Source organism: Clarias gariepinus, chromosome 1 (assembly GCF_024256425.1).
Source record: "Clarias gariepinus isolate MV-2021 ecotype Netherlands chromosome 1, CGAR_prim_01v2, whole genome shotgun sequence".
Taxonomy (NCBI): Eukaryota; Metazoa; Chordata; class Actinopteri; order Siluriformes; family Clariidae; genus Clarias; species Clarias gariepinus.
This window is the reverse complement of record NC_071100.1, coordinates 9,157,714-9,181,612: the sequence shown is the minus strand read 5'-3', so window position 1 is coordinate 9,181,612 and position 23,899 is coordinate 9,157,714. Positions and strand designations below refer to the sequence as shown.

Here is a 23,899-nt window from a genome sequence, read left to right as displayed (position 1 = left end):
AATAAATATGTAACATGAACCAAAATGCAAATAGAATTTATCATAATTATTGTGCAGACAAAGAGACAACCATGGGGAAACTTTTAAGACGTACATAAGAAAAGACATGGGTTTATTTGGAGTGACAGTTTTAAAATATGCCCACACCCCTCTCTCACTCTCCATGCACAGAAAAATAAGATAATGGCTTATTTGAACCATATAAAACTTTGGTTATCATTGGTTTTTAATTATATATTATAACACTATATTACATAAGAATTAGTTATTATTTTACAAAACAAACTAAGGACATTTATTTTTAATCATTGTCTCTACGTCTATAAATAAATATTGAGGTTGTAATCCTTTGTGCTGTACATGTTATTTTTTGTGATCCAGATCGTAATGTGATCCTGGAGGGTCCTGTCCATCCTGTGACTGAGGGACATCATCTGACTCTACGCTGTTTAGATCGCAACACAAATCCCTCAATCCTCAGAGTTGATTTCTATAAAGATGGATCAGTTCTCCAGACACAGACTACAGGAGAGATGATCATCCATAAGGTCTCAAAGTCAGATGAAGGTTTCTACCACTGTAAACATTTTGGGAGAGGAGAGTCAGAGAAAAGCTGGGTCTCAATCAGAGGTAAGTAATCAGGTAAATGTTAATGTAAATTAAACTATGATTAAATGTTTTACACTCAGTGTCTTTACATAACATAATCTATAGTGTTACATATAGCTGATGTAAATGTGATTATACAGTGGTGTGAAAAACTATTTGTCCTGATTTCTTATTCTTTTTCAAAATTCTGTTTGTCACACAAAATGTTTCTGCTCATCAAAAACCGTTAACTATTAGTCAAAGATAACATAATTGAACACAAAATGCAGTTTTTAAATGACGGTTTACGTTATTAAGGGAGAAAAAAAACTCCAAACCTACATGGCCCTGTGTGAAAATTGATTGCCCCTCCTTGGTAAAAAATAACTTAACTGTGGTTTATCACACCTGAGTTCAATTTCTGTAGTCACCCCCAGGCCTGATTACTGCCACACCTGTTTCAATTAAGAAATCACTTAAATAGGAGCTTCTTGACACAGAGAAGTAGACCAAAAGCACCTCAAAAGCTGAACATCATGCCAAGATCCAAAGAAATTCAGGAACAAATGAGAACAAAAGTAATTGAGATCTATCAGTCTGGTAAAGGTTATAAAGCCATTTCTAAAGCTTTGGGACTCCAGCGAACCACAGTGAGAGCCATTATCCACAAATGGCAAAAACATGGAACAGTGGTGAACCTTCCCAGGAGTGGCCGGCCGACCAAAATTACCCCAAGAGCGCAGAGACAACTCATCCGAGAGGCCACAAAAGACCCCAGGACAACATCTAAAGAACTGCAGGCCTCACTTGCCTCAATTAAGGTCAGTGTTCACGACTCCACCATAAGAAAGAGACTGGGCAAAAACGGCCTGCATGGCAGATTTCCAAGGCGCAAACCAGTTTTAAGCAAAAAGAACATTAAGGCTCGTCTCAATTTTGCTAAAAAACATCTCAATGATTGCCAAGACTTTTGGGAAAATACCTTGTGGACCGACGAGACAAAAGTTGAACTTTTTTAAAGGTGCGTGTCCTGTTACATCTGGCGTAAAAGTAACACAGCATTTCAGAAAAAGAACATCATACCAACAGTAAAATATGGTGGTGGTAGTGTGATGGTCTGGGGTTGTTTTGCTGCTTCAGGACCTGGAAGGCTTGCTGTGATAGATGGAACCATGAATTCTACTGTCTACCAAAAAATCCTGAAGGAGAATGTCCGGCCATCTGTTCGTCAACTCAAGCTGAAGTGATCTTGGGTGCTGCAGCAGGACAATGACCCAAAACACACCAGCAAATCCACCTCTGAATGGCTGAAGAAAAACAAAATGAAGACTTTCGAGTGGCCTAGTCAAAGTCCTGACCTGAATCCTATTGAGATGTTGTGGCATGATCTTAAAAAGGCGGTTCATGCTAGAAAACCATCAAATAAAGCTGAATTACAACAATTCTGCATAGATGAGTGGGCCAAAATTCCTCCAGAGCGCTGTAAAAGACTCGTTGCAAGTTATCGCAAACGCTTGATTGCAGTTATTGCTGCTAAGGGTGGCCCAACCAGTTATTAGGTTCAGGGGGCAATTACTTTTTCACACAGGGCCATTTAGGTTTGGATTTTTTTCCCCTAAATAAAAAAAAAACATCATTTAAAAACTGCATTTTGTGTTTACTTGTGTTATCTTTGACTAATAGTTAAGGCCAAACAAAGAGCATATGAGGACTTGTATGCTAGGCTAGACAGTAAGGAGGGAGAGGGGGATCTGTACAGGTTGGCAAGGCAGAGAGATAGAGATGGGAAGGATGTGCAGCAGGTTAGAGTGATTAAAGATAGAGATGGAAATGTACTGACAGATGCCAGGAGGGTGATGGGAAGATGGAAGGAGTATTTTAAGGAGTTGATGAATGAGGAAAACGAAAGAGAACAAAGAGTAGAAGAGGTGACTGTTGTGGAACAGGAAGTAGCAAATATTGGTAGAAGTGAGGTGAGAAGGGCGTTGAAGAGGATGAAGAGTGGAAAGGCTGTTGGTCCTGATGACATACCTGTGGAGGTATGGAAGTGCTTAGGAGAGGTGGCAGTAGAGTTTTTGACAAGTTTGTTTAACAAGATCTTGGAGAGTGAGAGGATTCCAGAGGAATGGAGGAGAAGTGTATTAGTGCCAATTTTAAAGAACAAGGGAGATGTGCAAAGCTGTGGCAATTATAGAGGTATAAAGCTAATGAGCCAGACAATGAAGCTGTGGGAAAGAGTAGTGGAAGCTAGGTTAAGGGCAGAGGTGAACATTTGTGAGCAGCAATATGGTTTTATGCCTAGAAAGAGTACATCAGATGCAGTATTTGCTTTGAGGATGCTGGCGGAGAAGTACAGAGAAGGTAACAGGGAGTTGCATTGTGTCTTTTTAGATTTAGAGAAAGCGTATGACAGGGTGCCAAGAGAGGAGCTGTGGTATTGTATGAGGAAGTCTGGAGTGGCAGAGAAGTATGTTAGAGTGGTGCAGGACATGTATGAGAGCTGTAAGACAGTGGTAAGATGTGCTGTAGGTGTGACAGAAGAGTTTAAGGTGGAGGTGGGTCTGCATCAAGGATCAGCTCTAAGCCCCTTTTTGTTTGCTCTGGTGATGGACAGGATGACAGATGAGGTAAGACAGGAGTCCCCATGGACTATGATGTTTGCAGATGACATTGTGCTCTGTAGCGAGAGCAGGGAACAGGTGGAGGAAAATTTGGAGAGGTGGAGGTATGCTCTGGAAAGCAGAGGAATGAAGGTTAGCCGCAGCAAGACGGAATACATGTGTGTAAATGAGAGGGACTCAGGAGGATCGGTGAGGCTACAGGGAGCAGAGGTAAAGAAGGTGCAGGATTTTAAGTACTTGGGGTAAACGGTCCAGAGCAACGGAGAGTGTGGAAAGGAGGTGAAGAGGCGGGTACAGGCAGGTTGGAATGGGTGGAGAAAAGTGTCAGGTGTGTTGTGCGATAAAAGAGTATCAGCGAGAATGAAAGGAAAGGTGTATAGGACAGTGGTGAGACCAGCGATGCTCTACGGCTTAGAGACAGTGGCGCTGAAGAAAAGACAGGAGGCAGAGTTGGAGGTAGCAGAGCTGAAGATGTTGAGGTTCTCTTTGGGAGTGACAAGGATGGATAGGATTAAGAATGAGTTTATCAGAGGGACAACCCACGTTAGATGTTTTGGAGATAAAGTCAGAGAGGCCAGATTGAGGTGGTTTGGGCATGTTCAGAGGAGAGATTGTGAATATATCGGTAGAAGGATGCTGAGGTTGGAACTGCCAGGCAGGAGGTCTAGAGGAAGACCAAAGAGGAGATTTATGGATGCAGTGAGAGAGGACATGAAGTTAGTTGGTGTGAGAGAAGAGGATGCAGAGGATAGGGTAAGATGGAGGCAGATGATTCGCTGTGGCGACCCCTGAAAGGGAACAGCCGAAAGACAAAGAAGATCTTTAACTAATAGTTAAATGTGTTTGATGATCAGAAACATTTAAGTGTGACAAACATGCAAAAGAATAAGAAATCAGAAAGGGGGCAAATAGTTTTTCACACCACTGTATAATAATAAAATGAAGTGTGTTCACATGCTTTCTGATGTCTGTGTGTATTACTGAAAATAAATCTATTTGTATTGTCAGATTAATCTACAACATAGACACAGTTTAGCTTTATGAAACTGTATGATTATTGTATTTTGTGTTTAGTCCATCATATGTAAAAGCTTCATGCTGATCAGTAGTGTAGTGACGGCCTTTCCATGAAATATTTGTGTTGTGCTGAGAGCTATCAGGGTTAAAGCAGAGCTGTTTGGTGCAGGAACACAGATGAATAATGTACAGTATAAGTGTGTTTATTAATTATACATTAGCTCAATACACACAATACAAGTTAAAGGTCATTTTGTTTTTTTGTTTTTAGTAATTCATATTAATATGTATATAATAATGCATTGATAGAAAAAGTTTTACATTTGTGTAGTCAGTCAGTCCCTAGTGGATGTTGGGGATTGAGGGGAACGGAAATGTACATGTCTCAGTGCTGTCATGCTTGTCATTTTTCGTTACACACTTTATTCGCTTTTTTATTGTTACTAAATACTCAGTCTCAGGTGTGACAATCAGCTTAGTGGATACATGTGATCCTGTATATTTAACAGAAACAATAATGAGAATCAACACATTGTTAATACATCATCTGTTGACTTGGTGTAATTAGTTTTACATCCATATTCAGTAAAAACATTTTACTGTAGTTTTCCCTGTGTAACAGAGAGACCACGTCCTGTACTGAGTGTATCTCCACAGAGCTGGGTGACTGAAGGAGACTCAGTGACTCTAAACTGTGAAATTACAAACTCCTCTACAAACTGGACATTCAGCTGGTACAGACGTGTTACCTACAGAGACAATACTGATCAAATCAGCTATAAAGACCAGGTCATGTCACACAGCACCAGAGGATCCAGAGGCTCCTACAGTCTTAGTTCTGCTGCTTTTAAAGACACAGGAGTTTATGTGTGTAGAGGAGAGAAAGGAGAACCAACCTTACACACACAGTACAGCAATCTACAGCCACTATGGATCACTGGTGAGAAAAAAATAACAAAACTGGTATGATAGTGTTAAATATAATTCTGTTAATAAAGTATAAAAATTACACAGTTGAATTAAACAATGGAGAATCACAGATTTGCTATTGATTGGTATAAAAATCTTTATATTCACCCACCTGAGTGAGGAATGTTTAAGTGTTTAAGGTGAATAGCTCTAAGCACCGGTAGATTTATTATTTTCTTTCAAGTAGCTTTGTTAAATTAAATAAAGTGTAAATGTGTTCTGTGTAAGTTATGTCAAAAAACACAATCATAATAACACATAAATTATAATGTTGTATATTTAAGGTGAATCTCCTCCAGTCTCTTTGATCATCAATCCCATCAGAACTCAACAGTTTACTGGTGACTCTCTCACACAGAGCTGTGAGGACCAGAGACACTCTACTGGATGGACAGTGAGACGATACACATACAGTGGAGAAGTTTCAAATTGTTCACAGTGGGGATCAGTTACAGGATCTACATGTAAAATCAGCTCCCTCAACACATCCTACACTGGAGTTTACTGGTGTGAGTCTAAATCTGGAGAAAACAGTAATCCTGTCAACATCACAGTGCATGGTGAGTCTAGTGTAATGTGTTTATTGTTAAAGTTAAAGGGAAATGTTTAAATACATAATATGCAGAACACTGAATCTCCAACTGATAGAACTGTTCAATAAGTGACACTTAACCTGATTTATCTCAGTAATGATCTGAAAGTCCTGTAATTGTAATATTATCTGAAGACAGCATCATAAAGACACAGGTGAGATTCTCTCATGAGCTGAAACAGCTACAGTCAGCTGTAGGTCCTAGTAAAGGCTAGTTTTACTCTCCTTATCTAAAGAATATTATCTCATTCAACACCACTAAACACAGTAACATTAATGAGTTTCACAGTGAAATCTAACAGTAGTGGAAATTCTCTGTTCTAGCACTCAAACCTCTAAGCTGCTTCTATAAAGATGGTTCAGTCATTCATTTGTGTTTAATGACACTGTGTATATGTACAGTGTGCAAAAGCATCAATTCTGCTCTTTCTTCTCTTAGGCTCTGAACACGGTAATCCCACAGTAACAGTGGCTGCAGGACTGGGTGTGGCCGTTTTGTTCATCATTTCATTCGTCTTAATAATTCTCCTGTGGTGCCGGAAAAAAAAGAAAGGTTTACCTACATTTATACAACAGCAACATAAATAAATAAATAATTAATTCCACAAACCCTGTTTCTGTTACTATTTACACCCTGTTCATCTGTAGAATCTCTCACCCTCTATAGAAAAGCAGCCGAAAACCAATCAGACATCAGAGCAGAATCAGAGACGGTCAGGAGCTGAAGACTCTCAGTCAGGACCCACACCACTTCAGGCTGGTCAGACCCTGTCTCAATCGTTTTACACCAATTTACATTTGTTAAAGAAAACCTTCCTTGTTTTCTGTAGGAAGTGCTAACACTTAGCCACGGCGAATCACACAATTTAACAATACAAATTAAACAACTGACTTTATGTCTGATATAGTGTTGTGATTAACACACTGCACTGTTTATGTACTTCACTGTGTTCAGGTGAAGATGCAGCCGAGAGCGGAGAAGTTACTTACGAACAACTCACAAAGAATAAGAAGACAAATGGGAAGAAGGGTGGAGTATTTTAATGCTTTAACAATTTATAAAAACAACAAGTGAGGCAGCATCTAATATTTATTAGACTGATAGTCTCTGTCCTGAAATGATGCCACATGCTAAACGATAAAGAAAATACTTTTATTATAATAATGAGGATGGAGCCTTCAACAGTCCAGTGGTAGAAGTGATGTTGTAATGACTAGTGTATACGTGGTATACTGGTGATCAGTGTGATGTTTTTGTTTTCTGCTACTGCAGATGTTGATGCTGAACCCAGTGGTAGTGATGTGACTTATGTTGAACTTGAAATGAAACAGAAGAAAACAACTAAAATAAAAACAGGTAAAAACAATCATGACATAATGTGTGTAGATGGATGCAATATTTATGGCTATTAATTAAAGTTTATTTTTTTCTAACTAGAACAAGCCGGTGTGGATGCTGATACTGTATATTCGGAGGTGAAGCTAAACACTGAGGTAAGACTGATGACAACAGCCTGTTATGAAACTAAAAAAAAAAAAAAAAACTAAACCAACATCACAATGTAAAAAATGTGTATTAGATGAGTTTGAGAACTAACCGTTAAAAAGTTTAGTACACAAAGTCCCACCTCCCAGAATCTTAGTCTGATTTATAGCTAAAAAACTAAAGGCATCACCTAAATTGTGTTGCCTGTTAGACAAACTTACTTATAAACATTGGTAGAAATTGTGTATTGATCAGTTGATTTAAAAGTTAATTTGTTTGTAATATTAATGTCAGAAAATAAAGGATTTGCAGTGTTTACACTGTTTTAACAATTATGCCTCATTGTGTTCCTTTGATTTTTACATTATAACAGACCAGTGACCAGAAATTATAGATTATGTGATTTCTTTCTCTATCTGCAGTGATTCATATTTCTACACATGCTGATGGAGCCATGATTAACTGTTTCTTGGCAAAGTTCTGGAAGAGGACAATACCACCTCAGTGCTCTGCATAATACAAAAACACTTTACTGAACATAATTCTTTACTGAGCTTTAATGCTGTTTTAATAATCTCTTGAATTCATTTAGAAGTACTAGACTGGATTATTGCAGTCTGGTTGACTGTCCTGTTGTATTTTTAAGAAAGCATTGGAACATCCTTAACACCAGCACATGACCTGCATTCTTATTCAGTCTAAATTGTCTGCCTATTAGTATTCTGTTATTTATATGACATTTAAAGATCATATATTGGCTTAATCAGATTGAAGTCCTTTTTGTTTATATCACAATATAGTTTAAATTTTCAAAGTAGTAGGGTTATTTTTCTTTACTGTTATTTTTATAATTGTGAGATCTTGTTGTAAGAAATTATGTACTGTATTTTTTACAATTTGTTTAAAAAATATATTTTTTTCAGTAATACCCTTCATTTTAATTGTGCTTATTTAATTCATTCAAGCAAATCAATTAAGCACTGACTCATGTCACACTGACACTTATTTTATCTTCCTTCATTAGTAAAAATGCACCTTTAATAAGTTATTAATAGGTATCTTATTCATTTTAAATAATGTACATGTCATTGTCATGAAAAGAGGTAGGAATAAATGCTGATGTCAAGTTTATTGAAATATTACCGAACTGTAAAACCCAATAAGTCTCTCGTCAACCATAATCACAGAATAACAGAATAAACAAAAGACCAAAGACGGCAAAAAAAATCAGAGCTTACATCATACACATGATCAAATTAAAGCACAAACATATGTGAACTGGAAACTGTAGATCACAATACAGTAAGAAAGCATGAAAAAATAAAAATTCCTTTAGAAGACAAAGTCCAGACGTGCATATATAGTGTTTACACAAGCAACTGAAGCCAGTTCCAATAGAACCAAGTTAAACACATAGCACACATTTTATAAAACAAAAAGTAAAATAAATAAGGTCCTGAAATAACAGTAGCAATGAAAAAGTGTTTTATTTTATATTATAGGAAACGTGTAATCCCGTGTTGTAATTAGAGTGTAAATGAGAAAGAGAAAATAACTTAATCATGTTTTGATTAATATTGGACGTCATGGTTGTGACTAACCAAAATATCTTTAGCTGCTGTTTTGCAACTCTGGTGGTGTTTCCTGTGCAGAAAGCCTCTGATGGGAGCTTTTATAAAGCCCAAATATGTGCAAATGGAGCAAGGTCAGGATGTTTAGGGGGCATAGCAATAAGATCCAGCCAAGTTTCTGTAATATATAAGTGATGTGGTGGGCAGTAAGAGGGCAGGTAATGTCCTGCAAAACCAGAACACTTTTGGTGATCAAACTAGGCCTTTCATCCTGAAATCAGTATGTACATTTTGTACACCCTGACTGTAGAATTCAGTGTTTATGTTGACACTACAGGATAGAAACTCCACATGGATGATACCACATTTGTCCCCAAAAAATACTGGCCATAGCTGTAGAACTATCATAGTTACTGAGAGTAGTTACACATCAAACTAAACACTTCTCATAACAGATATGGATCCACTGATCCACCTGAGCAGTCATGCATCAGAAGGAGACACCCAAGTTTCATCACAGGTGAGAATACGAACATGAAAATGCCTGTCCTCCATCTCAACACATTCTACAGATTAACAATCTTCTGTGCCAATTAAAAGCAGAGAGCTCTGTCAGTATCCAAGCTGCACTCAACTTAATGATACAGTGAGTGATGTAGAGCTTAAAGTGATGAACAAAAATAAACATTAAATAAATGAAATTGTGATACGGGAGTGAATTTCCTGGTGACCTCTACATTAAAAACACAATATTAGAAACCTAATAAGTGTTACATATTATATGTATAATTCATAATCATTAGCAGTTTTATTTATTTATTTATTTATTTTCTTAATAGGTGCATCATCAACTGGCCAGGGGTAGCTCAGTGGTTAAGGCATTGGACTACGGTTCGGATAATCCCAGGTTCAAACCCCACAACCACCAAGTTGCCACTATTGGGCACTTGAGCGAGGCTCTTAACCCTCAACTGCTCAGATATGTAATGAGATAAAAATGTAAGTCGCTCTGGATAAGGGTGTCTGCAAAATGCCTAAATGTAATGTAACTGAATATTTTTGCAATAATGCATTATATGAAGTAATAGAAATATCTGAACAATTATTTCTAAATCAAATCAACATGTTTTTTTTTTGCTAATAATCATGTGCTACCATGTTACTGAAAATTAATTTAAAAAATATTAATAATTGTAAGGGCCATATTTCATTCTTAAAATTTGTTGTTGTGTTTATTATATTTCAGTCTATTAGTTAAGCATTAGGCATTAAGTATCATACTCAAAATTTGTATTGTGACATCATTTCATGAGTTGTTCTGTGACATCATTCCAAAGTTATGTAGCTGCATGTCTATCACGCACGTTAGGCTTCGTCCACATGAAGCCGGTGCGTTCCCTATCCGATCATCTTTTTTCCTCGTTCTAAAAAAAAAATTGCGTAAACACGGCGTCGTCCCTAGAAATATCTGCGTCACACGAAACCACTGAAAACGGTGTAGTATATATGCCAGACCAGTATGGGGCGCTGTAATTCTGCCATAGAGATACACTATACACAGAGAAGAAGACTTTGAGCATGCGCATAACCTTGCACGCTGTATACGAACCAAGATGGTGTTGTCCATTATCGCTTGTTGCTCATAACAGTTGCATAGAAGCAATAGATTTTGCTGTAATAAAGCTAGTAGGCTTTGTAGCAACACGAACACAATTATGTAGTCCGCCATCATTGTTGTTGCTGTTAAGTGTGACGCAGCCGACACGTGATGTGATGACATCATCGTTTCACAAAATATACGGATTGGCTGTACACACGAAACCGCAAGGGTGTCGTTTTCAGATTTATCCACTTTGGGACCCGGTTTCAAAAAATAGCGGTTTCAGTCTCCTAAAACGCGGATCCGTGTGGATGAAACGCCAGTACGATAAAAAACATTTATATGTATACAGCGAAACGCGTCTCTGTGTGGACAGGCCCTTAGTTGTTCAGTTGTTGTTAAGACATGGAAGGATACAGAAAGGTTTGGAGAACACAAGCTTTTGATCGTGAGACTGTAAGCTAAAAGATACAGTAAAATAAGTTGTTGTAACTGTAATCTATCGAAGCTACAGAACACAGCAAACAACTTGTCGTGACTATAGTGGATTTATGCAAGAAACTGTAACAATCATTGTACTTTGATGTTGAAAATAAAACAAGAGACAAAGAAATCAACGAACGTCTGGAGTCGTGAGTGACACTGTGTAACAAAAAAGACACGTGTCAGAACTTGTGAATAACATGGACGTACATGTAATAAAGATAAGTGAATTAAGAGTGTGAAAGTGGAGTGAAGAGCGCGCGTGCGATCTCAAATGTCAGACGGCGAGGACAACGCCGCTATCGTCGAATCTGAGCGGGTGATGGTGCTTGACGAAAACGATTCTTCAGACAAGCTTCACAAACTGAAGAACGCCAGAGAAGGCAAGTGAAGTCAGTTGACTGTATTATACAACGAACTAGAGGAGCTTATGGACAATGCTTGTAATTTGAGTGACGTTAAACCCAAGCGCTGCGAATATAAAGGGCTGCTAAATGACTTTATTGGAAGCAATGTAGAAGTGCGAGTGTGCGCAAAGGATGACGAGCGTTAAACAGATCAGCCCCACTGGTATCACCCTAAACTGAGGCGCTGCACAGAATTCATGGTAAGAGTGAAGTCGTGGATCGCGGAAATTAGTAATCGCTTTAAGTTGTCCCAAACAGTTGACGATGGAGTTTCGCCAAACGACAGCGTGTCAATGTTGGAGTTCAAGACGCCCGCCCCTAAAAGGCACGGAAGCGTAGCGTCGGCGGCATCCAAAAGGCCCTCAACATCTGCAGCATCCGCAGCTCGTCTTAAAGAAGAAGGTAACAGAGCAGCTTTGTTGGCTAAAGCGGCGAGCCTAGAAGAACGGCAGGCGCTAGAACTGAAGGAAGCACAATTAAAGGCACAAAAGGAAAGGCTGAAAATGGAAATGGCGCTTGCAATGTCCAATGCTAAATTAAAAGCGTACCAGGACCGTGAAGAATGACAACACCTGCAAGACAGACAGTGGTCAAAGAATCGAGTGGTGTACATGTTTTAAAACCTGAACATGACGAGATCCACGAGCACAGCACGTCAACAGACTATCTCAGACTGCCATCACGTCTCCAGGCAACACACTTAAGCGTGACGGTACGTGCCAAACCCATAATGTCAAGCACCTTAATGGAACAGCCTACCCAAGGTAACGAACACTCAAATTCAAATTCAAATTCAAATTTTATTTGTCACATACACAAACATACACAGTACGAAATGTAGTAAAATGCTTATACGACTGCCATTGACCCTAAAAGAGAATTAAAGTTTACAAATAAGAAATAAATATAAATAAAAGAAATACGATAGAAATTAAATAGAAAAATTAAATTAAACTAGGAAAAAATAGAGCTAAAAATAAAAATAGAAATGTGCTAGGAAAAATAGAACTAAAAATAAAAATAGAAATATGATGTGCAAAAAATATAAATATACTGTGCAAATTGAAATATACTGTACTGGGTAGAACCAAAGTGTCTTTGTGCAGAGGTTATTAAAGTGTCAAAGTATCTTTTTGCACTGGTCCAGGATGTAGACGTAAACATGTAGTGTAGTTGTGAAGGTAAGTGTGCAAAGTTATTAGTTATTATCGCCTGCGGGAAGAAGCTCCTCCTCAGTCTCTCTGTGTTGGCCTTCAGGGAGCGGAATCGCTTCCCAGACCGCAACAGAGTAAACAGACCGTTATTGGGGTGGCTGAGGTCCTTCACAATCTTCCTGGCCTTGGTCAAGCACCGCTTGCTGTAGATCGAGTGCAGGTCAGGGAGCTCGATGCGGATGATGCGCTCAGCTGATCGCACCACCCTCTGTAGAGCTCGTCTGTCCTGCATGGTGCTGTTACCGAACCAGGTCGTGATATTTCCCGTCAGGATGCTCTCTATGGTGCAGGAGTAGAAATTCCTGAGCAACTTGGAGGGCAGTCTAAAGTCTCTCAAGCGTCTGAGGTGGTAGAGACGCTGCCGGGCCTTTTTTACCACGGTGTTGATGTGACAGGACCATGCCAGGTCCTGCGTGATGTGAACACCGAGGTATCTGAAGCTGTCCACTCTCTCCACTGGGCTCCTGTTGATGATGGGGGTCTGGTAGTTCCTCACCTGCTTTGTACTGAAGTCCACTATCAGCTCCTTTGTCTTACTGACGTTCAGGAGGAGATTGTTTCTCTGGCACCAGTTCTCCAGATTTCCAACCTCCTCCAGGTAGGCCGTCTCATCGTTGTTCGTGATCAGGCCCACCACAACAGTGTCATCAGCAAACTTGATGATGGTGGTGGAGCTGGTAGTGGCCACGCAGTCGTGGGTGTACAGAGAGTACAGCAGGGGGCTCAGAACACAACCCTGGGGTGCTCCAGTGCTGAGAGTGAGGGAGGCTGAGACATGTCCGCCCATCCTTACTGCCTGTGGTCTGCCAGTCAGAAAATTGGAGATCCACTGACACATTGATGAGCTGAGTCCCAGGTGCTCCAGCTTGGTGGTGAGTGTGGAGGGAATTATGGTATTAAATGCAGAACTGTAGTCGATGAAGAGCATTTTCACATAATTCCCCCTCCGAGTGTCCAGGTGAGTGAGAGATGTATGGAGGAGATGAGAGATTGCATCGTCCGTGGAACGGTTTTGACGATAAGCAAACTGTAGTGGGTCCAGTGTGTCTGGTAGTGAAGAGATGATGAAGTCTCTGACCAGGCGTTCAAAGCACTTCATCACTACTGAGGTGAGGGCTACAGGGCGATAGTCATTAAGAGAAGCAGGTTGAGGTTTCTTTGGGACAGGAACAATAATGGACTCTTTGAAGCATGTGGGGATCACCGACTGAGATAAAGAGATGTTCAATATCTCAGTGAACGCAGGTGCTGGTCTGCGCAGGCTCTGAGGATACGGCCTGAAATGCCGTCTGGTCCTGCTGCTTTCCTGGTGTTCACTCTCTTGAAGGCTCTCCTCACGTCATGCTCTGAGATGATGAACGCACTTCCGGTGCTGGCAGTGACTTCCTGTCTGCAGCCGTTAGCGCCGCTAGCATTAGCATCGCTAGCGTCTTTAGCTGCAGCCTCGAAGCGAGCATAGAAAGTGTTCAGCTTGTCTGCCAGAGACACGTCTGCGTTTATCATACCGGATGTTGGTGCTTTATAATCCGTTATTGTCCTTAATCCCTGCCACAGGCTCCTAGAGTCACTCTGTTGGAATTCCCGTAGCGCTGCTTCGCCTCTTTCACCGCCTTCCGGACACTGTATGACGCAGCCTTGTACGGTTCCATGTCCCCCGACGCGAGTCCCGTGTTGTAGGCAGCGGTGCGAGATTTCAGAGCGTCGCGGATGGTTTTATCCACCCACGGCTTCTGGTTGTGAAACGTTTTAATAGTCTTTTTTTCTACGGTATCGTCCGCTAGTTTCCCAATGAATCCCACAACCGCTTCCGTAAAAACGCTGACGTCACCATCGGAGCTGTTTCTGAACATGTCCCAGTCTGCGTCATCGAGTGCGTCCTGTAACGCGGCCACCGATTGGTCCGTCCAGCGCGCAACCTCCCTCTGAACCGGAACTTCCTGTTTCAGCCTTTGTTTGTATTTTGGCATGAGGAAGATGGCGGCGTGGTCGGATTTACCAAACGGAGGGCGAGATTGGGCCTTGTAGCCGTCCTTGACTGTAGTGTAACAGTGATCCAGTGTCCTTTCGCCCCTGGTGGGGCAGGTGATGTGCTGATAAAAGTTCGGCGCTGCGCGTTTGAGGTTGGCACTGTTAAAGTCCCCTGCCACAATAAGCGCTGCGTCCCGGTGTTGTGATTGTTGTTGTGTGAGTGCCTCATGCAGCTCGCATAAGACAGTGTCCGTGTCCGCTTGTGGTGGAATATAAACGGCACTGATTATGACCGATGTAAACTCCTGAGGAAGATAAAAAGGACGACACATGATGGACAGTAGTTCCAGATTTGGTGTGCAGGAGCGTGTGAGAGGAACACTCGCGCTGTTGCACCAGCTGCTGTTCACCATTAAACACACACCGCCTCCCCTTGACTTCCCCGAGTCCCGTGTCCTGTCCATGCGGTGAACCGAGAAGAACTCGGCCGGCTGGATGGCGTGGTCCGGCACCGCTGGGTTCAGCCATGTCTCGGTGAAGCAGAGGAGATTGCAGTCCCGAATGTCTCTCTGGAACTTTATCCTGGCCCTGAGGTCATCTAGCTTGTTTTCCAGTGACTGGACGTTGGCGAGCAGGATGCTAGGCAGAGGTGTGCGGTGTGCACGGGCTCTCAGCCTGTTCCTGACGCCGGCTCGTTTCCCTCGGGGCCGCCGCTTCGCGTCGCATCCTTTGTTGTCCCTCAGGATCTCACTCGGCCAGCTCGGATCCGGAGTTAAAAACGTCGATTTGTGAGTACATTGTATACCAATAGAAACAAGAGTGTCTCTATCATAACTAATGTACTCCATGGTGGTAATTTTGCCGTTTTTAAAACGCTGTAAACTAACTTAAAGAACAAAAACAAAGAAAAGGTGGTCGGAGCAGTAGTGACGGCAGCCGACCTCACCGGCGCCATCTTGATCTCACTTTACAATACTGTATATACAATATAGTAGAGTCTCAGGGTAGGATGCCACTTCAGCCAGATATTACAGAAATGTTCGCGAAGAGTCAAAGGCAATTTTCCTTACCTTCGCGCAACGTTTCTTTGTTCGAGGGTGACCCTCTTGAGTTCACGTCCTTTGTAAGAGCCTTTAAACATGTCATTGAAACCAGAACTGATAGCAATGCGGATAGGCTGTACTATCTTAAGCAGTATACTGAAAGACAGCCTAGGGACCTTGAGAAAAGCTGGTTATGCAGAAGCCATGAGATTGTTACATGATAAGTTTTGAAATAGACAAATAATCGCTACAACACTGTTGATGGAGTTCATAGAGCAAGAAGCAACGACAATGTCCAACCCACTTTTCGGCGACCTGAACGTTTCAACTAGTGGTAAAAAACACTGCAACAAATCTCCTTCAGGACTCAAGCTAAAAATGGAAGGAAAAAGAGGTAGCAGCTTTGCAACCGGCGTAAAACAGGTTGGTAAAAATCATAAAGACTTGATTACAGTAAAGAGTAGTGGTGCATCAGTTATCAGTGGCTTTACTAAACAGTGCATTCTGTGTGAAAGATCATACTCTAGATGAATGCTACCAGTTTAACGATGAGAAGGACAAATTGGACTTTTGGAAAAGGAATGGATTTTGCTTTAGATGTTTAGTAAAAGGACACTTAAGCAAAGACTGCACAAAGAAAATTACATGTCAGTTGTGCTCAAAGAAACATCCTCGCATGCTACACATTGCAGCACAAGACACAGCTCCAGCGATCGTAAAAGCTGACGAAACTAAACCAGTTAAAACACTGCCTGTTACCGTGAGTCATGAAACAAGTGCATGTACTGGTGCTGGGGATGACTGTATTCTCTCCATAGTACCTTTTAAAATAAAGTCCAAGAAAGGCATGAACGCGAGGAAACAAGTAGAAAGTTATGTGCTTACTGACTTAGAGGTTAGTGGTCTGGAAGAAAACACTTTTGTTGAACTCCCAAAAGTGTTCACACAAAAGAGTATCCCAGTCTCAGTGGAAAACATTTCACAACAGCACGACATTGATAAGTGGCCATACCTCAGCAAAGTAAAATCGCCTCAGATTATTGCTAGAGTTGAAATTCTCATAGGTAACAAAGAGCATAGGCTCCTAGAACCATGGCGAGTAATTAACAGCAGGCACAATGGGCTCTTGAAAGGACCATAAATGGACCTCCTTGAGAGTCGGTCGAGGAAGGCACGTGTGACAATGAGCAAGCGAGCGTTGCAGTCAACAGAGTCTCCATCAAAAGTGTAGAACAAATGCTGATACAACAGTACAACCATGATTTTCCTAAACGGAACTGTGATGACAAGGCTGAGTTGTCACAAGAGGACTATCAGTTTTTAGACTCTGTAACTAACTCCCTGCAGTTCACCGACAATCACTTCTACATCGGCCTCCCATTTAAAAAAGCAGCTATTCAAATGCCCAATAACCAAAGTGCAGACATGCAGCGCGCACTGAACCTCAGAAGGAAGTTTAAGAATAACCGCTCCTTTCATTAAGAGTATTCAAACTTCATGAACGACATGTTTAAAAAGGGTCAAGCAGTCATGGTCCCTACACCTCACCTAAGACGACAAGATGGGCAAGTGTGGTATATACCTCACCATGGTGTATACCATCCTCAAAAGAAAAAGCTAAGGGTAGTCTTCAACTGTGCTGCTAGCTATCAGGGAGTATCATTAAATAGCGAGCTCCTGCAGGGACCCAACCTGACAAACTTACTCATTGGAGTGCTTACACGCTTTAGACAAGAGGAAGTTGCCATGATGGCAGATGTGGAAGCCATGTACTATCAGGTTAGAGTTTAGGAAAGGACACAGATTTGTTGCGTTTCCTATGGTGGCCGAATGGAGATGTGAGTCAGGACTTGGTCGAGTATAAAATGGTTGTTCATTTGTTTGGTGCAAAATCATCTCCAAGTGTAGCTAACTTCACCCTTAGAAAAACAGCAGAAGAAACCCACAGCAATGCATCTGCCGAGGCAGTTAATACAGTACTTAAAAACTTTTATGTAGATGACTGCTTGAAGTCTGCTTCTAGTCATAATCAAGCAGTTGCGCTATATAGTAATCCCACCAAACTTTGCGCAAGTGGAGGGTTTCACCTCACCAAGTGGGCAAGTAATAGTCGTACATTACTAACTTCCATTCCTGAGAGTGAAAGAATCAAAGACATGAGGGACTTAGATTTAAGAGAGCTCTAGGGGTGCTGTGGTGTATCAATTCAGACACGCTCAAGTTCAAGATTTGTTTAAAAGAGCGGCCTGTAACTAGAAGAGGAATCTTGTCAGTCACTAGTTCAATTTATGACCGCTTAGGCTTCCTCGCACCAGTCATACTGCCAGCTAAGATCTTAATGCAGGAGTTGTGTAAAGAAAGACTCGCTTGGGACGATGACATTCCCGAACAATTTATAAAAAGATGGAGGGCCTGGCTACAAGAGTTGCATCAATTGTCTGAGTTTAGTGTAGCAAGATGGGTAAAACCAGTTGACTTTGGGGTTACAGCTACACCACAACTTCACCACTTTTCAGATGCAAGTGAGATGGGATATGGAGTTGTCTCATACCTTAAGTTAGTAAATGCTGATGGCCTCACACACTGTGCATTTATGATGGGGAATTCTTGTGTACCGCCCCTGAAACAAACCACTATCCCCCGAATGGAACTGACAGCGGCAGTAGTTGCTGTGAACAAATACAAAATGTTGAAAGGTCAACTGGAAATAGAACTGCTAGACTCTGTGTTTTGGACCGACAGTACAACTGGTCCAGTGTGGGTTTGTAAAGTGCTTTATAAATAAAGTTGGTATGGTATGGTATGGTCTTGAGATACATTGTCAATGAAAAACTTTGCTTTAAAACCTCCGTCGCTAACAGAATTTCCATCATACGAGAGTCAACCAAGCCACAGCAGTGGAGGTATGTCAACACTTCAAAAAACCCAGCTGACGCCGCATCCAGGGGAGTTTCCTGTGAAAAATTCATGAAAAACAACAATTGGATCCATAGTCCCTCCTTTCTCAAAGAACCAGAGAGTAAATGACCTGAGAACATTCATGATCTGTCAATGAAAGAGGATGACATTGAGATTAAACATTCAGCCTTAGTGAATCTCGTAAAGACTACAGAGAGCACAGATGCCGTGAGTATATTGATTAACTATTACTCTGACTGGTACAAGTTGAAAAGATCTGTTGCTTGGATTTTTTGCGTTAAGGACATGCTTAAACAGAGAGCAAAAAGGATTAAGGGACAGGCAAATAACTCAATAACAGAAAACCATAAGTCTCTAACAATTAAGGACTTAACAAGGGCAGAAAATGAAGTTATTAAGTTCGTCCAAAACCAAAAATTCAAAGACTAAATTTCCATGTAACCAAAGGGTAGTGCATCCATAAAAGGAAACAGTTGTCTCTCCAAACTAGATCCAGTACTGCAGGATGGAGTGCTAAGAGTCGGAGGACGTCTTGGTAGGTCTGCAATGGCTGAGCATGTAAAACACCCAGTCATTATACCCAAAGACTCACACATTACAACTTTAATCTTAAGAGACATTCACGAACAGGTCAGACATTGTGGAAGGAATTATATGCTTTCAAAATTGCGGCAGAAACACTGGATTCCGACTGCAAATTCCCTTGTGAGAAGGTTCCTGTCCAGTTGTGTGACATGTACTGTAGAAAGATCAGAGCAAAAACTAGCAAACAAAAAATGTCAGAACTGCCACGTGACAGAATAACACCAAATCACCCACCGTTCACTAACGTAGGGGTAGACTATTTTGGACCCTTCGAGGTTAAACGAGGTAAAAGTAATGTTAAAAGATATGGTGTATTGTTTACTTGTCTGACAACAATAGCCGTGCACATTGAAGTCACGCAGTCATTAGATACAGACTCCTGCTTAAATGCTATTCGACGCTTCATGTGCAGAAGAGGCCAGGTGTCAGTTATGAGAAGTGATAATGCAACAAACTTTATAGGTGCTGAGATTGAATTGCATAAAGCTATCCATCAGTGAAATCAGTCAAAAATTGAAGGCGTCCTCATGCAAAAGGGGATACAATGGATATTTAATCCTCCTGCAGGGTCTTATTTCAGTGGAATATGGGAAAGGCAGATAAGATCAGTCAGAAAGATCCTGAGGTCCGTATTAAAAGAACAAACACTTAACGATGAGAGCTTGCATATACTTCTGTGTGAAGTGGAAGCAATAATGAACGACCGTCCCCTTACACTGCTACGGATGATCCCACAGACCTGGAGCCCCCGACACCCAACCACCGGCTGATGATGAAAAAACAGCCAAACTTGCCTCCTGGACTTTTCAAAAAAGAGTACATTCACGCACGTCGCAAGTGGAAGCAAATTCAATACCTTGCCGACTTATTCTGGAAGCGATGGGTGCGTGAATACTTGCCCTTGCTTCAGGATCGCCAAAAATGGTCTCAAGTGAGAAAAAACCTCTCGATTGGAGACGTAGTTCTAATAATTGATGAGTCTTCTCCAAGAAATTCATGGGTCGTCGGACAGATCACGAAAGTGTTCCCTGATAAAAAGGACTTGTGAGACGTGTGCTGGTCAAAACTAAAACCAGTACACTGGAAAGACCCATCGATAAGCTGTGCCTCATGTGTGAAATGGACTGTTAATTACCTTATAGAGTAGTTATGTTCCTTTCATTTGGTACGCAACAATATGAATACCTTAAGTTAAACCGTAAATAAAATGTTAAAATTGTTAAGAAAGTTAATTTAAATTTTAATTTAATAGTAAATTTTGTGGCCCTATTGTAAAAAAAACCAAACAAACAAACAAAAAAAATGTGTGTAATTGTCTCCCTGCCTGTCAATCAGGGGCTGGAAATGTAAGGGCCATATTTCATTCTTGTAATTTGTTGTTGTGTTTATTTTATTTCAGTCTATTAGTTAAGCATTAAGCATTAAGTATCATACTCGTAATTTGTATTGTGACATCATTTCATGAGTTGTTCTGTGACATCATCCCACAGTTATGTAGCTGCATCTCTCACGCACGTTAGTTGTTCAGTTGTTGTTAAGACAGAGAAGGATACAGAAAGGTGTGGAGAACACAAGCTTTTGATCGTGAGACTGTAAGCTAAAGGATACAGTAAAATAAGTTGTTGTAACTGTAATCTATCGAAGCTACAGAACACAGCAAACAACTTGTCGTGACTACAGTGGATTTATGCAAAAAACTGTAACAACTGTTGTACTTTGATATTGAAAATAAAACAAAAGACAAAGAAATCAACAAACATCGTGAGTCGTGAGTGACACTGTGTAACAAAAAAGAAACACGTCAGAACTTGTGAATAACATGCATGTACAATAATCAAGGCAGTCTGTGCTTTATTTCCATCACTAAAAGCAGATAACTGAATCCTGCAGTATTTTTCTAGAGGATCTCAGAGCAGTAAAGTTCAGGAGTAAATGGGGAATCAAACAGAAGTGTTCTTACTCTTACTGCATGTCGCCTACACAGGATTAAAGAACGAGAGTCTAGTCGAAATAAACAGGGAATCAGAACCAAGATTAATGGGTTTTGAAAGGCACACAATTATCCAGGAGTGAGCAGGAGTTGATGGTGTGACTACACAGCTATAGGCAGAATTAACAGAATTGGAGACAGGTGCTAATGATCAGTGTGGAAAGCAGATGGTGGGAAGAGAGCAGGAAAATCCAGACCAGAGAATCAAGGTGAGATCATATGGTAGAGGTAACTGGCTGACCAGGCTGGAGTGTGATAATATGAAATCGTAGCATAATTGGAAACTTTGGATTGTGAAAAAAATTGTGAAATCTATGGTAGAGAAATATTACATTTAAGACAGGGTGATTTGTAGGAGATAGAATCATAAAGTCAGTAGATAGAAAGAAACCCATCCTCTCTCTCAGGTATCTATCATGATCTCTACCACAACCGGGGACAGGAAATGTGCTTTGCATTGGGTGTGACACCTTGCAGGGGAGGCATTAAGAACTTTAAACAAGAAAGAAAAAAACTGTAAAGGTCTCTCACTCAGAAGTATGAGATGGGGAGGGAGATAGTGGACGTCACCTCAGGTTTCCCCAGCAGGAACAAAATGTGTGCACATCTAACTTTATATAGAAATACAGTTAATTCATAATACTGTGAATATGCACTGTATGTTTTGTCTGAATTTTTTTTAATTAATCAATAACCACCAAATTGTTTGGTTTAAGATAAAGTGTTTAGATGAATTAAAAGAGGAAGAAGTATAACTTGATGCATCTGTCGCATCTCAATATACTGACTAAATTATGGAAGAGGCACAGTTCTGTGTTATTTAGCATGGAGAGCATATTTAAGCTTTCGGTCAGGTTTCCTGTGTCACATAAAAGAAAGAAGTAAAATCATTAATGTGCTTAACGTCATTTGGAGACCCAGAGACAGACACACGATAGGAAGCGCATTAGCATTTTCTATTTAGACAAAAGGGTTTAGCGATCTATTTGCATGTATACTCGTCTGGACACTGACTATAAAAAGTGTTAGCTAATAATGAAAGAGGAAGCTCAATGAGGAGGTGCTTTATGTACACAGAGACATGGGAATGTTCACACAATGTCAGAAACGCTTACACTGGATTTATAAATGATGGTCTGGAAGTGTTTAGAGATAATTACTTCACAGTGTAAAACTAGTGATCTATGGTGGCCATTGATCCACAAAGTGTGGTATGTTTTACTCCAATAACATTTTACCTTTCTTTATTCTTCACTTCAAACTCAACCACAATACAATTGACATAAAAATACTCTGCTTAGCTAATGTTAGCAGGAGGCTAATCTTTTCAGCTAACTCACTTGTACCTGACATATTGTGTCCCTACGTTATTGATGTGTCTTTAACAGAGTGACAGATGATGTTTTGAGTGAGAAATAAAGAGAATAATGGATGTATAAGACCTGTTAAGGTGAGTTTAATAGCCTCACTAGTTCATTAGCATTTAATAGCTAACATTATTAGAACTAGCCTGCTAGCTGTTAAGCCCTGTGTGATGTGATCAGACTTCCTGTTTACTTGGTTAAAGTTCTAATAGAATACATAAACAAACACAAGTTGAATGATATCATAGAATAGAATAGAATAGAATAGAATAGAATAGAATAGAATAGAGGAAAAGTTCATTTTATATTTTCTGCATAAACCTGAGGTGGGAGACTAAACAAAGTATTATACAAGACAATACTGTATAATAAGGAGACAGTGAAGATGCACTTTATGCTTTAGTTCCTTTAACAGAGTACAGAATGTTAGGGAGGTCAGTCACAGGGCAGCTGCACAAATATCTCACAGATCTTTACATCAGACAACAAAAGTCTCACAGATACAATCACAAGAGCTGAGGTACTTCTTTTACTGTTGAGCACAAACAGTAATTAAGCAACCTATTAGCATGCTTTTTCATTTATATATTGTTATTACATATATATATATTGTGTGTGTGTGTGTGTTTGTATTGGTGCTCATGAGTATTGTTTTTTGCAAGATAGGATGCCTGCTACTATTTTGTCAGCCAAAAACACACATACACACACGCACACACACACACACACACACACACGCACACACACACGCACAAATAGAAAGAAAAAATCAGCATGTAGCCAGAGTTACAATGTTTATAATAATAATAATAATAATAATAATAATAATAATAATAAAAATAATAATAATAATAATTACTTTTGATAATAATAATAATAATAGTCAGTAAGACTGACATCTTAGAAAAGAGGTAGGCAGTTGGTTGTCATGGTTTTGCTTGTGTTTTTTTTTTATAACTTTCATGCGCAGTGAAGAAGACGAAGTGTGAATGTGTGGTTACTGACTGGAAACTGTCATGAATAAATATAACTTCACTGAAAATGTTTGGCTCATGTGGTACTTATTATTATATATATGTGGTGTGTTACTGAGTAGTATTATTGTTGGACAAAATCACATTAGACAGTTCATATTTGAGCAATAATGGAAAACTAAAGCTAGTGTGTGTGTGTGTGTGTGTGTGTGTGTGTAGTAGTAGTAATAGTAGAAGAGGTAGATTATCAGGAGGGACCAGTTAACTGAACATTTAATAGAGGCTTATTATGATGTATTATAAAGTAATGTATTGATTCTTTAGTAAGGACGTTCCAGCTAATTTAAAACCTAAAAAATTAATCATTATGTTTAACTTTTACAATATTTTGATATTTTAATATGATCAGGTTACTGTCCCACTTCCTACCCATTGGTATACAAAGGATCCAATGCCAACCATATCCTGAGCTGGATGCCACAGCACACTCCTAGAGGTCTTCCAGAGT

General features: G+C 40.1%; 1 protein-coding gene across 1 annotated transcript in view; it reads left to right on the top strand.

The window, feature by feature from the left end:
- LOC128514590 (Fc receptor-like protein 5) overlaps window positions 1-23,899 on the top strand; it is a 73,929-nt gene that overhangs the window by 1,426 nt on the left and 48,604 nt on the right. Inside the window, exons 2-3 of the mRNA XM_053488421.1 lie at window positions 382-630; window positions 4,849-5,166. Of these exons, the coding sequence (XP_053344396.1) occupies window positions 382-630; window positions 4,849-5,166 (567 nt within the window). The remainder of the gene's footprint in view (window positions 1-381; window positions 631-4,848; window positions 5,167-23,899) is intronic.